This window comes from Xyrauchen texanus, chromosome 22 (genome assembly GCF_025860055.1).
Source record: "Xyrauchen texanus isolate HMW12.3.18 chromosome 22, RBS_HiC_50CHRs, whole genome shotgun sequence".
In the NCBI taxonomy this organism is placed as follows: Eukaryota; Metazoa; Chordata; class Actinopteri; order Cypriniformes; family Catostomidae; genus Xyrauchen; species Xyrauchen texanus.
In genome coordinates this window covers 5,857,589-5,871,601 of record NC_068297.1, presented here as the reverse complement: position 1 = coordinate 5,871,601, position 14,013 = coordinate 5,857,589, and the positions used below count along the sequence as shown (strand labels likewise).

The window sequence follows — 14,013 nt, the reverse complement described above, 5'->3', positions numbered from 1 at the left end:
AAAATTCCCGGTAAAATGTCAAAATACGAGAATATTATTTGGAGCCATCGGTCCTGACCAATCCGAGGCAACTTCCCGGCAATAAGCTCCGCCTATTTAAAAATGCTAATTCATGATAATGGTCATTCTACATCTTTTTTTAGTTTCTTTGAAGAAAAATATCCGCCCCCTGATTCATCATTACACTGGCTTAGGAAGAAGAAGAGAGAGGAAAGGAGTGTGTTCATACATCTGAAATGGCCATTGAGCTGCTCTCTGGGGTGAAATATGGCTCGGTTATGTCTCTTGTAGTGGTACTGGTGGCGTTTTGGTTCCAATCCCCGGACAGTTCAGTGCTTGACGAGAGACTGGACACGGTTCTGTCTTCACTACTGCGAGCGGAGCGGAAAGTAGGCATGAGCAGCGTGTCCAGACCACGAGTGGCTATCGGTACAGACCTTTAAATGATTTAAATGCATGCAACATAAAACACAGATGATATTCAATGCACATGCATGAACTTGATTTTGCATATCTCCCAATTGAGAATAGCAAAAACGTTGTTTTTATTAAAAAAAAAAAAATAAATAAAAAAAATTATTCTGTCTAAATGTTTGTAGTTAAATAATATTTCGCCATTATAGTAATTATAACAGTTTATTTTTTTTTAGCCTACTTTATAACTTTTATTTAAAATGACATTATTTTAAGCAACTGAATAATATCGCACATTATTTTATTTTTTATGTAATTTTAAAATATTAAAGTTAAATTATTATGCTTAATTAAGCTTGTTTTTCTGCCATAGAATGTCTATTTTCAGGAAATTTCAGTTTCTTTTTTCGTCTGTTTAAGTTGCTTATTTTACTGATCTTCTGGCCTCTTCTTTTTGTTTTGCATGTTTGATTTGCATCTCTTCTTTGCTTATTGTTGGTTAAAGGGATAGTTCACCCAAAAACGAAATTTCTCCCATGCATACTCACCCTCATGCCATCCCAGATGTGTATGACTTTCTTTCTTCTACTGAACACAAACTAAGATTTTTAAAAGAATATTTCAGCTCTGAAGGTCCATACAATACAAGTGAATGGTGATCAGAGACCTTTGTAGCTCCAAAAGTCACATAAAGGAAACTTAAACCTACCTGAAGTAATCCATAAAACTCCATTGGCTAAATCTATATCTTCAGAAGTGATATGAAAGGTGTGGGTGAGAGTGTAGGTTTTTGTACTCTAAATCTCCACTTTCACTTTTACATCTGAAAGTCACATGTGGTGCCTATTTAGATTTAGTTTCACATCTGCAAGTGAAAGTGGAGATTTAGGGTAAAAAAAAGGACTTAAATATTGCTCTGTTTCTAACCCACACTTACTATATCGCTTCTGAATCTATTTATCCACTGGAGTTTTATGGATTACTTTAAAGTTTGCTTTATGTGATCACCATTCACTTGCATTGTATGGACCTTCAGAGCTGAAATATTCTTCTAAAAATCATCATTTCAGTTCAGCAGAAGAAAGAAAGTCATACACATCTGGAATGGCATGAGGGTATATGATGAGGGTATATGATGAGAGAATGAAATTTTTTGGGGTGAACTATGCCTTTAAAACCGTCTCTACAGTAACATGCTCAGTGCTTGCCAGGGAAAATAACTTGGACCACCAGATTATCAACACTACTGTTAAATCATTAACTTGTGGCAGACACAGTCCAATCTTTTGTGTTTCTTGTATGTATTGCTTTTAACACAGGCAATATACGTGAAAGTTGAATCTTCTGGACATTTGATTACAGTTTTGATAGAGCTGATATTGAATCAGTTAAATCTATATGCTGATTGCTTGCCTGTTTATTCAGTCCTTGGTGATTGTTGACCTACTTGATTAATCTGATATCATGCCTGTGATTTGGCAGGCAATCATTGTTTTTTCTAACCTGTGATCGTTACATGTAAGTGCATTGTGTTCTTATAAAAACAGCTTGAATCTATTGGCATGTTTGTTTTAGCCATCTTCTGATGGGCATCTAAGTGTAATCCGGTATATTCAGTTCAAATAGTCAGTTACAGGAAGATATTTTTTTAACCCAGTGGTTCTGAACTAGTGGGTTTGGGTTGCATGTGAGTTCTGATGAATGTAATATAAAATAGAAATTAAATAAAAATTTACCAAATGGACCATTTTCCTATTGAGCCTATGTCTTGTTTATAATTTTGCATATTTCCAGTAAAGAATCACTGGTCTAACCTTTTGTGAGTGGTGGTGGTGGTGTAGTAGGCTAAAGCACATAACTGGTAATCAGAAGGTTGCTGGTTCGATCCCCACAACCACCACCATTGTGTCCTTGAGCAAGGCACTTAACTCCAGGTTGCTCTGGGGGGATTGTCCCTGTAATAAGTGCACTGTAAGTCGCTTTGGATAAAAGTGTCCGCCAAATGCATAAATGTAAATGTCTGCCTAATGTAAATGTAACCTATGAGTTTTATCTGTGTTTTGCTGGATGGCCTGGTTCAAAGATTAAATAAATGCAAAATTAGATTAGATTATCGAACTGTACATGTAATCTCAATATCTTTTTTATCAGGTTTTGGTGGTTGTGTGGATATCATAGTGGATGGAGTGGCTCTGCTAAATAAAATCGGTGTGAAGCCAACGGACCAGCCCCTCCACCATGACTACATAGAGAATGCAGAGCAGCTGGCCCAGAGTTTCGCATATTTTTTCTCCCCTGGAGCCGCTTCAGAGCTGTTCAAGCATTTTTAAGTTTGAGCTGTTCAAGCATGTTAACAAAGCCCTCGGGACTGTAGTGATTGCACAATATAACAAAAAATCTGTTGTTGTGATTATTTTGATATGAAAGCTGGTGTTAAATTATTTGTTTAACAAGTTTATATATGATTGGAAACTTCCTTTTTGATCAATTTTAGAGTTAGTTGGATTGAGAAAACAAATTAAATATGAGTTTATATACATATTTGTAAAGTATATACATTCAGTGGCCACAAAATGTATTAGACACTTAAACCAAAGTTAAAAATGTATGTATGACTGTCATTGCACAGATAACAAAAAGCCATTAAAACCAAGTAACATTTGCAAATAAATCATGCGAGTGAATAAATTAAATCTGTTTCAATAGTTTTAAAATGTTTCTGTCTAATGCATTGACATTCTTGCATGTTTTAAGTGTCAAAATACTTGGAATATTATCAGTATTGATAAATTAATACTGTTAAGTTGAAATAGATCAGTCTCATACAGTTCTAGTTATATGTATGACATGTGCACAGGCAGCATGGCAGCGGCCAACTACACTCCAAAAACAGCAATGAAATTCACACTTCTGAGCCGAGCGACAGGCCTCTCAAGATAATATTGCTTAGTTATGCTAAGACACTGCATAGTGAATGGAGTGCCATTTCTAACTGTTGCCGCCAATGTTTTTTGTTTTAATGACACAGTAGCGAGGCAAGAGTGCAGCTTGCCCTGGGTTTGGATGTTAGAGTGGGGTGCAGTTTTTCCTCCATATTATAACTAGCAATTATAGTGGAGTTCTTTTTTTCATTCTTGTCAGCTAAAAAGATGTTTAAGCCCATATGGTATTTTGAAAGCTTTTGAAATGTTCATGTTATTTATGTTATAGCTGTCATAAGTATCCATTATTTACAGTTAAAAATATTTAGAGTTTTAGATTTGCAGTTGACTAATTTACTTTTAAATTCTGCGTGAATTCTGTAAAGCAGCATTAAGCGATGAGTTTGTATTTTTTACATTTTTATCGTTAACTTATTTTTGGATGGCCAAATAACTAAATGAACTACAAAAATATGTGCCATGCAAATTAAAAACGCATCTGAAATCAATAAATCTAATAGAATAGGAAAGAGGGACGTGGAGAACATTTTTATTTATTTGTTTTTTGCCTTTTCGTTTCTACATTTTCTGATCACCTTTTTTATTATTATTTTTTTCTTTTGCAAGTATAATACGTATAAGTTATAATGTGTGCACTTATTAAAATAACAAGGGTGCATGGGTGATTCTCACAAAAGAAAATCTGAAATTATACTTTGCATAAAGTAAGTGACGCCTACATTTAGGATGATTTTTTTTGCCTTGTGGCATTATTTTCAGGACGCTTAAGCACACCCCACCCCACAATTTTCATTACGCTTAAGCACACCCCACCCCACAATCAGAAAATGTAGAAACGAAAAGGCAAAAAACAAATAAATAAAAATGTTCTCCACGTCCCTCTTTCCTATTCTATTAGATTTATTGATTTCAGATGCGTTTTTAATTTGCATGGCACATATTTTTGTAGTTCATTTAGTTATTTGGCCATCCAAAAATAAGTTAACGATAAAAATGTAAAAAATACAAACTCATCGCTGAATGCTGCTTTACAGAATTCACGCAGAATTTAAAAGTAAATTAGTCAACCATAATGCGTCTGGACATTTACTTTTACTAATCTTGTTGTTTTCAATTATGATTTTCATTACCGTAACAGTCTCTATTTTTCCTTCTTTGTTTTTTTTTTTTTTTTTTTTACTGCATTACAATAACAAATATGGTGTTATACAGTCATTTTCTTATTAAAATCTCTGAAAATGAAAGGCACTAAAAAAGTGAGTACAACTATGATGTATAAATACTTTAAATTTTAAATAATATAAAAAAAAATCACATTGCGGTAATGAGATTATCATAATGACCATCTTTTTTTCATGTTGCGGTAATGCAAAATGAGGGGTAAAATGTGAATCAATATGATGAAAATAAAGTCTCAATGTAAAACATCTTAATGGCCCTAAAAGTATACAAAACATTTGATATGCATAATATTAATTCTTATTTGCTCCTTTTGATTGTAAAGTAAATGAAGACAAGTACGTTTTATTGACCGGTTTCATGATTGCTATTGACTGATATATTAATTGATGTATTGTTAATTGGCCCGCTTAGCCAATCAGTCCCACCAGGATTTCGCGGCACTTTTTCCTGATTATTGCGGCCCAAAATGACTGAATTTGCTGCAGCTTTTCTCAAATATTGCGATGCAATTTACTGCGTTTTTTTGTTGTTATTTTGCAGTGAACACTCACAAATCCTCGTTGTATACCTGTGTAGTTTGTGTCTGTGATTGTGTAAATGCAATTACATGTAAATATTTTAGTGCACAATAACAGAATATGCAGTAAGCAAGCAAAAAATTATAAAAACACAGAAATACCATACATTACCATAGGTGAAACCTGTGATATGACTATTGAAAGACCCTTAATTATTTTTGTTTTAAGATTTTCTGCCACAGACATAAGAACTTTTCTAAAGTTAAAATAGGCCTACAGTATATCTGTAAATTAAAAACACAAATGAGGATTCAATTATTAGGCCTGTTAAAGAAATCTGCTATATGGCGATATACCAAGTGATATATTTAAGCATTTATGTAGATATTCAAATTCCACATATTTGGTTTATATGTTATATATGTAAAAATGTTGTGATGCTTTAAAATGTATGTTGCTTTCATATACATATATGTGACTTTATCAGTGAAATCTACATATGAAAATATACTTCATATAAGTGTTTAACATATATTGCAATTTTTCAGATTTGTACAGTATTAAGCACTTCAAATTCTAATCACATTTTACTGTCCAACTGAGGGAATTTTAAGAGAATATAGAAATGCCATTAACGGCAGGTTTTTGTGTCTCATTTGCCACACTCAGATAAAACACTAGCTGTACAGTACTGTGCAAATGTTTTAGGCACATAAGATCAATTACAATAATGACAATTGTGCATGTGCACAATTACAGTTTTTACTCTGTGCTTGTGTATTGTGGGATTTAAATCTATCCAAGTGGCTCGAGTGTTTTGACTTCGTTCACCAAAATTCGTTCAGATTAATTTAATTATTCAGTGACCATTTCTGTTGATTCCAGAAGGTGGTGACAAATGAGTGTCTTGTGTGCAATGAGTTAGTCACTGAATCAACGATCAAAAGAAAATTGATCTTTTAAAATGTGTATGTCTACAGACCTACAAAGAGACTTTGGCAGAGGATTTGAGCAATATAAGAACAAAGCCAATCTGTAATTTCCCTACAGTTTGTGAGCATGATCTCTATCAAAATTGTCCTTATGTTTTCATGTATAATAAGTGTGTCTACATGCGTTCTAAAAACACAGCAGATCTATCTATTTTCCCTACTGTTTGTCGACTGCACACCAACATAGAGGTAAAAAACAGGAGCTGTTATTAAAAATAGATTTACATATTTAACACAGATCTAGTAATCTGCTTAAATTGGCAAAAACAACCGATCAAACTATTACCTCACAAAAATAATGTAAAAAGCTTAACTTAATAAAGACTCTGCACTGATATAAACTCCACTTACAATGTGTGCTTAAAAGAAGGATTGTCCTTTGTTTTTTTGCAGTGCATTTCATATAATGCTGCCAATCAAGAACAATATGCCGACAAATTACTCATTTGTGGTTTCCTCATCTCTAGATTATTAATTTAGATCAATGCTGATAAAAAACATTGATAAATGAGCATTGTTGAAAGCAACTTTGTAGAATTGATTAGTAGTTGTTTTAGTAGTAGTAGTTGATTAGACTGTCTGAGTTGGCTTATTATGTAAGTTGCTTCGGCTCGTGAAACTCACCTGTGATTTGGCTGGATGGTTGCTCAATCAGCCCAAAGTAACAAAATGCAAAGAATTCTGTTTACAAATCCACCATTTGGACACGGTATGGGTTTTGCTTGAAAAAGTGTGAGGGACAAAAATCACCTTTTTAAAGAGTGTGGGGTACATGTTGCCCACGTCCCCCGTGGCTGCTACACCCTTGTGCATATAGTATATAGCAGGGGTCGGCAACCTTTTTGACATGGAGTGCCATTTATTATTTTCCTGGTCAATGGCTGTGCATTTAAAAAAGCATTTATATGAAGTTGTTCACACATGCGTTCCAGTCTACTTCTTGATGTATTCCTTCCTGATGATCACGCAGCGTGTTGAATTTAGCTGAATGGGAGTGCTAAATACTAATAAAGTGTGCCGAGACTCACGCTGTGAGTGCAAGCTGATCAACTATTTAGCCCTTTTCTGTGAATTGCACTTCCAAAATCCTAAAACTTTATTTCCAGGTTTAATTTATATTTTGAATAGACTCACATTATTGAATCGCACGATGTGGGTTTATGTTCTCTTTTAATCGTTTAATGTAATTTTGAATTTTACCATGATTTAAGGAGGGTCTATATGTATGGTGGGTTGGAAATCTCAAGGATAAATAGTGGTGTTTTCCTTAGTACATCACATGTTGTTCTGAAAGCAAAAAGAAACAAATGAAACCCTAAATGTTGGCTGTCATCCGCGCAGACTGACTGAAGCAAAGTGGGCACGTATACTCGCGCGATTAATCGAAAGTGAAGCGCTGCCGGCTCGTGATGTGTGAATGGCTTGCACGCGCTGCATGAGTCTGTTGGGTATACTGCAGTCTCGCCACATTTTTACTTTTTGTTTAGCCTCCCATTCAGCTCATGAAAACATGTTTTGTGATCATGAGGAAGGATTACACCAAGATGTAAATTGGAATGCAGGTGCGGAGTTTATATAGATAAAATGGTCTACTCTTCTCTCGACGTTGCTGACATGCCAGTGATTACCCCTCTGTGTGCCAATGTTGGCACACATGTCAGGTTGCCGACCCCTGCTATATAGTGTACAATGTGTGTAGTGTCAGCAATTTTCTGTGTGTCTGCCATTGTTTTATATGTTTATCGGCTTTATATCTGGCATCTTACTCTCTTGATCTCTACCTTCTGTATTGGCTGTTTAAAATCCCATATCGGTCAACCACTGGTGATTACAGTAAATATCGTTCAGAGTCATTCCTTTTAGAAAACTGAAACAGCGGCCTTGTTTTAACAGCCAAAACCTTTAACCGTCAATCTACCCGTACCCTTACTTGTTATATGGCTGACAGTTTCTTGATCTCCCCTTCTCTGTTTTCATAGGAGGTTTGTGATGAATGACACACTCTTCAGTGAACTGGTAGACGCTTCTCGAGAATTGCCAGGAAACAGGTGGTCTATAGGAGGAAATGCACCTGTCATGGCCAGCAGGATGGCACTAGAAGGGTGTGATGTGCTTTTAGGGGGAAGTTTCAGCACAGATTTCATCGACATTCTGTCTCAGCACATCATGGGTGCCGTAACATCCTTTGACATTCATACTTTCAGCACAGTTATTAAAAATGCAATATTCAATCATTTTAAATGTGTTAAGTACCAATGAACACTCAATAAATATTAGTAAACATAAAATCAAAGAAACTTGCTATTTGTCATTTGCTGAGTAAAACAAAGGTGCTAAAATGTTCATAAAAAAACTAACACCATGTTACCCAAGAGAGAAGACAATAAGAACATGCTTGCATTTTTAATCATGAGATAATTGTTGTTATTTATTATTTTTTTATTATCCAGAATTGAAATCAGTAATGATAGAATGTCTGTAGATATGATGTAGAGATGTATGATTTGAACATTAACCAAGATTAGTAAGTACTATAAAAGAATTGTTCATTATTAGTTCATTAGTAGTTCTAATATTATTGAATACAACTTTATTGTAAAATATTACCTATAACAAAATATGTGGTTTCATGTCTCATTTCAATGAATCATTTCTTCTCTCCTCAGTGGCAGGAAACATTGTGGAAGAGCCAGACATCCATCTGATAATGGAGTACCCGACAGGTGCCACGTGGGGGCCGTACTCCTCCCGAAGGGCCAACAGGTGGGCTTATATTGGGTTGATTTATTGTGCTCCGTGCTCATTGTAGTGTGTAATATCTACAGACCTTATGATATTAGATCTTACAAAGAATATGCTTTCATTGTTTTGAAACAGTTTGCTTTTGCTGTAGGTATATTGTCCACAGCGACGATCACAATCCGTACCTTGACTCCATAGAGCAATTTCAGGAGAAGCTGAAGGGATATATGCCAGATCTTTTAGTAGTTGGAGGGTTACAGATGATGGACAGCTTCCCTTTCAGACAAGGTGAGTGAATGAAGCCACAGGAGGCCAGTTTAATTAGTGATAGATTTAAAGATCTAAAAGATTGAAAGTACTGCATATTCTCTATAATAACTTTCATAAATAAAATGATTAGTGGTGTTTGCTAAGGCAAGCATCACTTTAATTAGTGCTCATACTTCTAGATACCACCCAGTACATCATTGCAACTATCGAGAATTGTCCTGGCAACCAAACAGAACATCCGAGCATGTGGTGGTACATTTTGCACAATCACCACTTGAATGTAAAAATGTTGTTACATTAAATAATGCTCAGCAAATCATTAGTCAATGTGCATTCAAACAGTTTAATATCTTTAAAATCGGATTCATATTCATAGGTGCTTCATCTTCTGTAATGTTCATGTCCCAGGAGTTGATTTTTATTGAAACTAACAGATAGATAGAAACTTAGAAACTTTTTACCAGGCCTTCATCATTTAATTTAATACTTTTCAAATGCCTTTTATGTATAGATTTGACCGTTTTAGCCTTGTCCCAGACATTTAATATTAAACTATGAAAATCCATGATAAAATGTTTAATTATTCCATGTTCAAAGCTATGAAAAATATAAATAAAGAGTTAAATAAACCCAAACAATTGCAATATTTATTGTGTGAAAATGATTTTGATCAATTAACAAATAATAATAATAAATAAAAAAATTATTATACATTTTACATTAAAGTACACAGTTGTGGGACAAAAAAATTCTGCTTCCAATAAATTTTTATCAAAAGTTAGTGTACTAGTTCACCAATGCGACAAAAGTGTCATTGAGGAGCATGTAGTCTTTAAATGCATTTCGGGTTCATAAAATTTTAGCTTTGAAATAAAATAAGCGATTTAAAAAAAAAACAAAAAAAAAAAATATCAAAATGGCATTTCCATCATGGTCATATCCACCACAATATTAAACACAAAACGTAATTTTAGTTGTGATGGAAAGGACACTGTGGTGGGAATTTTCATGAATTTCAAAATAATAATGATAAAAAAACATAAAAATCTCCTGTGTTGCATATGTAACCGGCCCTGCTTAACCCGCTCTGAGCGGGATTTGAACCGGCGTCTCCAGCATGGGAGGTGGGCACGCTAACAAGGAGGTTTACACACACACTGCACAGCACGTACCAGCTGGCTACCGTTACACATATTCTGTACTGTACTGTCACATGGTGAGATTAACATGTTTCCTACCTGAGAAAGTAGACAGACCGTAAAGGTTCTATAGTCAGTGATTTTTTTCACTTTGTACCTTGTGGAGCGGAGGGGGGCCGGGTCCCCAATAGGCCTGATGAGGCGCGCGAGGAAAAAGGCCAACACGGTGCGAAAGAGAGAGAGAGAGAGAGAGAGAAAAGCTCACTCACCGGTTCTCTGATGTACCGTTGTGTGGTCCTCGAACACTCCTCCACACTCAGGCGGACGACAGTCAACTCCCGGGCGAACCGGAGTAAAACCTTCGACCCCCAGCGGGCAGAACGCCCCTCCGCTTTTCTGGCAGCAAATGGGGACACTCCTCCGCCCCTGGCAGCGGCCCTACCGCTCCGGGCGCGCGATATTCCGACCCGGCCCCACCCCCCTCCGCTCCACATACCTCTATTGTCAGTCTGCCCCACAGGTAAGTTAGGATTACTAATAACTGTTCCACATTTAGACTGGGAAAATCTCAGACAAATGAGATCTTATTTCATTTAACATTGAGAATACAAGCTAAATCGGAATTTACTGTGTTTTGAGTAAGATATTGACTTATAAGGTGAAGTACAGAATTGATTAGTTGTTAAAGGGATAGTTGACCAAACAAAATAAAAATTCTATCATCATTTGCTCACCCTCATGTTGTTGCAACCTAGGGCTGCACAATTAATTGTAATGTAATGAAGTCGAAATTGCGATATGACCTTGTGTGATTATTAAACTACAAATGGCTGCAGTCTCTGCCAGGCACATGTGTCATTATAATAATGCAGGATGCAGTTGAGGTATATTTCACTAATGCACTAATAGTAGCACCTGCAAAGTGGACAAAAACAGGTACACAGTTGACCGGTACAATTTGAAGACAACGTTTTTTTTCTTTCTTTGTTTCATTTATTTGTTGTGGCTGAACTGAAAAAGGTCAGCGTTTGGCTCTTTTTAAGAGGACTCATGTGTGAACCTTCAAATAGCGAAATTCCTTTTATTAGGCAGTAGAACATGTGCAAAACATGACAATTTTTTTTAAATGGATCACTTAGTTTGTCATATCGCAGTACAAATGGCAATATTTTTAAAAAGTGTCGCAATATGAATTTTTGACCAAATTATGCAGCCCTATTCCAAAACCTTCCAAGTTTTCATATGTCTGTGAACTGTCTCTTTTCATACAAGTAAGCCATTCATAACTTGACTTCCAAATAAATGGCAACACTTAAACACTATTAAAACATTCCTCTGATTGTTCAAGCGGCCCAACATGTCAACTTCTAACTCAACCAATGGAGTGAGATTGGGGCGGACTACCTGTTTGATCAAAAACAATCCTGACTGATTTGGGATTTTCACACTAACAGAGAAACCTTTTGATAGTGCCACAGTATCTACACATTTACACTTTTAGCTTACTTCTAGTTGTCTCTGTATATTAAACTAAAAAGTAGGAGAAAGTATTTTAACATCGAAAAAATTTGTACCAGAAATTGTAAATTCCGTAATAACTGACATTTTTCCTCTAGGAGAACGTGGGTCTTTGTTGGGAAAGCTGGCAAAGATGCTGTCCTCTGCGTCCCTGCAGACCACCGTCCATTTCGAGATGGCTAGCTTTGTTGACGAAGGTCTGATGTCTGATCTACTCGAGTTTGTTCTTCCAAATGCCGACTCTTTGGGCATGAACGAGCAAGAGTTGCCCAATCTCCTGAGCCTTTTCCGCGGCAGCAACTTGACCGTGCTGTCCGACCCCAACCCTCGTGTAGCTACTGTGCTGGACCAGATGCGAGATCTCTACCGCCTGGTTAACCAGCACCACCAGGAGGCCGGGACAGGTCGACCGCTCACCCGCCTCCACGTCCACACGCTGGCTTTCCAGGCCATCATAGTCAAGCGCAGCTCCCAGTGGAAGAACACCATGTCGGCGACAGCCAAAGCCTCTCTAACAGCCAACCGCCATGTTTGTGGATCGCCAGACATTGACCTCAGTAAAGCGCGGTTGATCATGGACGAATCTTTCTCAGTGAGTAGGCAAGAAGGCAGCCAGAGGATTTCACTCAAGGAATCTCGACCCGTTTCCTGTTGGGATGAGGAAGACTATGAGATTTGCGTGGCTCCTGTGCTGGTGTGCACTGAGGTGTACCAGACTGCCGGAGGAGGGGACAACATTTCCGCCGCTGGGCTCGTACTGCAGATTTAAACACGAAAGTGCGTTCGAACAGTGCAGACATTGATTAGATATTCTTCGTCCTGCTTTGGTTACATTTTATTGAATTGTTTTTATTTTTTGTGGCTAAGACATAGAGACACATCATGTGCAATATAAACATTGGGTCCAGATGATATACAGTTGGGTGAATCTTACGAAACCTGTCAAGATCATGTTCGGGTCATATTTCACTGCAATATCAAAACAAAAAGCAAAAAATAAATTATATTTTGCAGAAAAAATGTATTTGCATTGTGACATTATTTTTTAATGACAATTAAGCAAACAACGTAATGTGAAATCTAATTTTCATTACTGTAATTTCGTAAAAAATAACAATATATTAATTTATAAAGTATTTATACATTGTGGTAGTATTTGTTGTACTGAAGTATTGCAGTAATTAGATGAGAATCACCAATTACTATAATGGAAATTACAAAATAATGCAATACAGTAAAGTGATTTTGGGGGGAAAATATACCTAATTGTCATGAAAATAATGTAATTGTCAATAATTATGATTATCAACTATCAATAATGTAAAATGTCACAGTGAAAATAAGTATAATGGTCCTAGAAATAGGCTATCAGTTATCCTTAGGTCATAGTTTTCTGTTTACATAACGTCTTAAACATCACTTTTTGTCTTAAATTCATTCAGTCACACACATTATCCAATCAGAGGCCAGTCATTTTTGAGCACCCATCATTATATTATGGCTGAAATCATTTAATGTAATGCACAATATGCTGAAAGTTGTTTTAAAATTTCCTAACGACAACAAAATAATAAAGATTTAAAGTTTTAATTTAGTTAAAAATTACACAATTCAATTTGATGGAATTTGTTATGAAATTGAAATGTGTAAATCTTAAAATTAGGCTAATATATAATTTTTTTTTTTTTTTTTTTTTTTTTTTACTGTTTTTTTACTTTTCACTTGTGTGTTTATCACAAGTGAAAAGTCACGAGAGTTTAGCCTGACTTCAGCCTATTTTGGTACAACATCACAACATATTCTACTTCACTCTGCTTTATTCTCATTGTTTAGATATCATTTTTGCCTCTTTTAATGCTCCGCCTACTCAAATCATGTGATTTTATTTGTCTTAAAGCAGCTATGTCCCATTATCTCCTCTTTTCACATTCCTAACTTCTTCATATTTTGCTTTAACAAGGGACAGAACAATAAGAAATCCCAAACATGGAAACAAGTCTGTCTTCCGCTCTTATTTCCTCACACATTATCATGACTTTTATTTATCATGTCTTTGACTAGGTTCGGAATTGTATACTACAATACAACTCTCACTATTGCTGCAATACAGAGTAAATGTACTGTGCACACCCGGATGGCCTATGATCTTGTTTGATCTGACTGCAAAGAGTCTTTTCAACACAAAATTGGATTAAAAATGAAAAAGAACTGTTTTTATTTTCTAGAATGATAGGATACAACTCCATGTTTAACTGAATTAAACTTGCAACGTGATGATGAGGTAATGTGAAAACAG

General features: G+C 35.8%; 1 protein-coding gene across 1 annotated transcript; it reads left to right on the top strand.

Moving 5' to 3' along the window:
* The first annotated feature begins 139 nt into the window (after positions 1 to 139).
* On the top strand, positions 140 to 12,885 carry LOC127662240 (ADP-dependent glucokinase-like). The gene is made up of 6 exons (XM_052153350.1): positions 140 to 429; positions 2,566 to 2,725; positions 8,028 to 8,218; positions 8,715 to 8,811; positions 8,942 to 9,078; positions 11,816 to 12,885. The coding sequence occupies exons 1-6, from the start codon at positions 237 to 239 to the stop codon at positions 12,484 to 12,486; spliced, it is 1,449 nt and encodes a 482-aa protein (XP_052009310.1). The 5' UTR covers positions 140 to 236; the 3' UTR covers positions 12,487 to 12,885.
* The last annotated feature ends 1,128 nt before the right edge of the window (positions 12,886 to 14,013 follow it).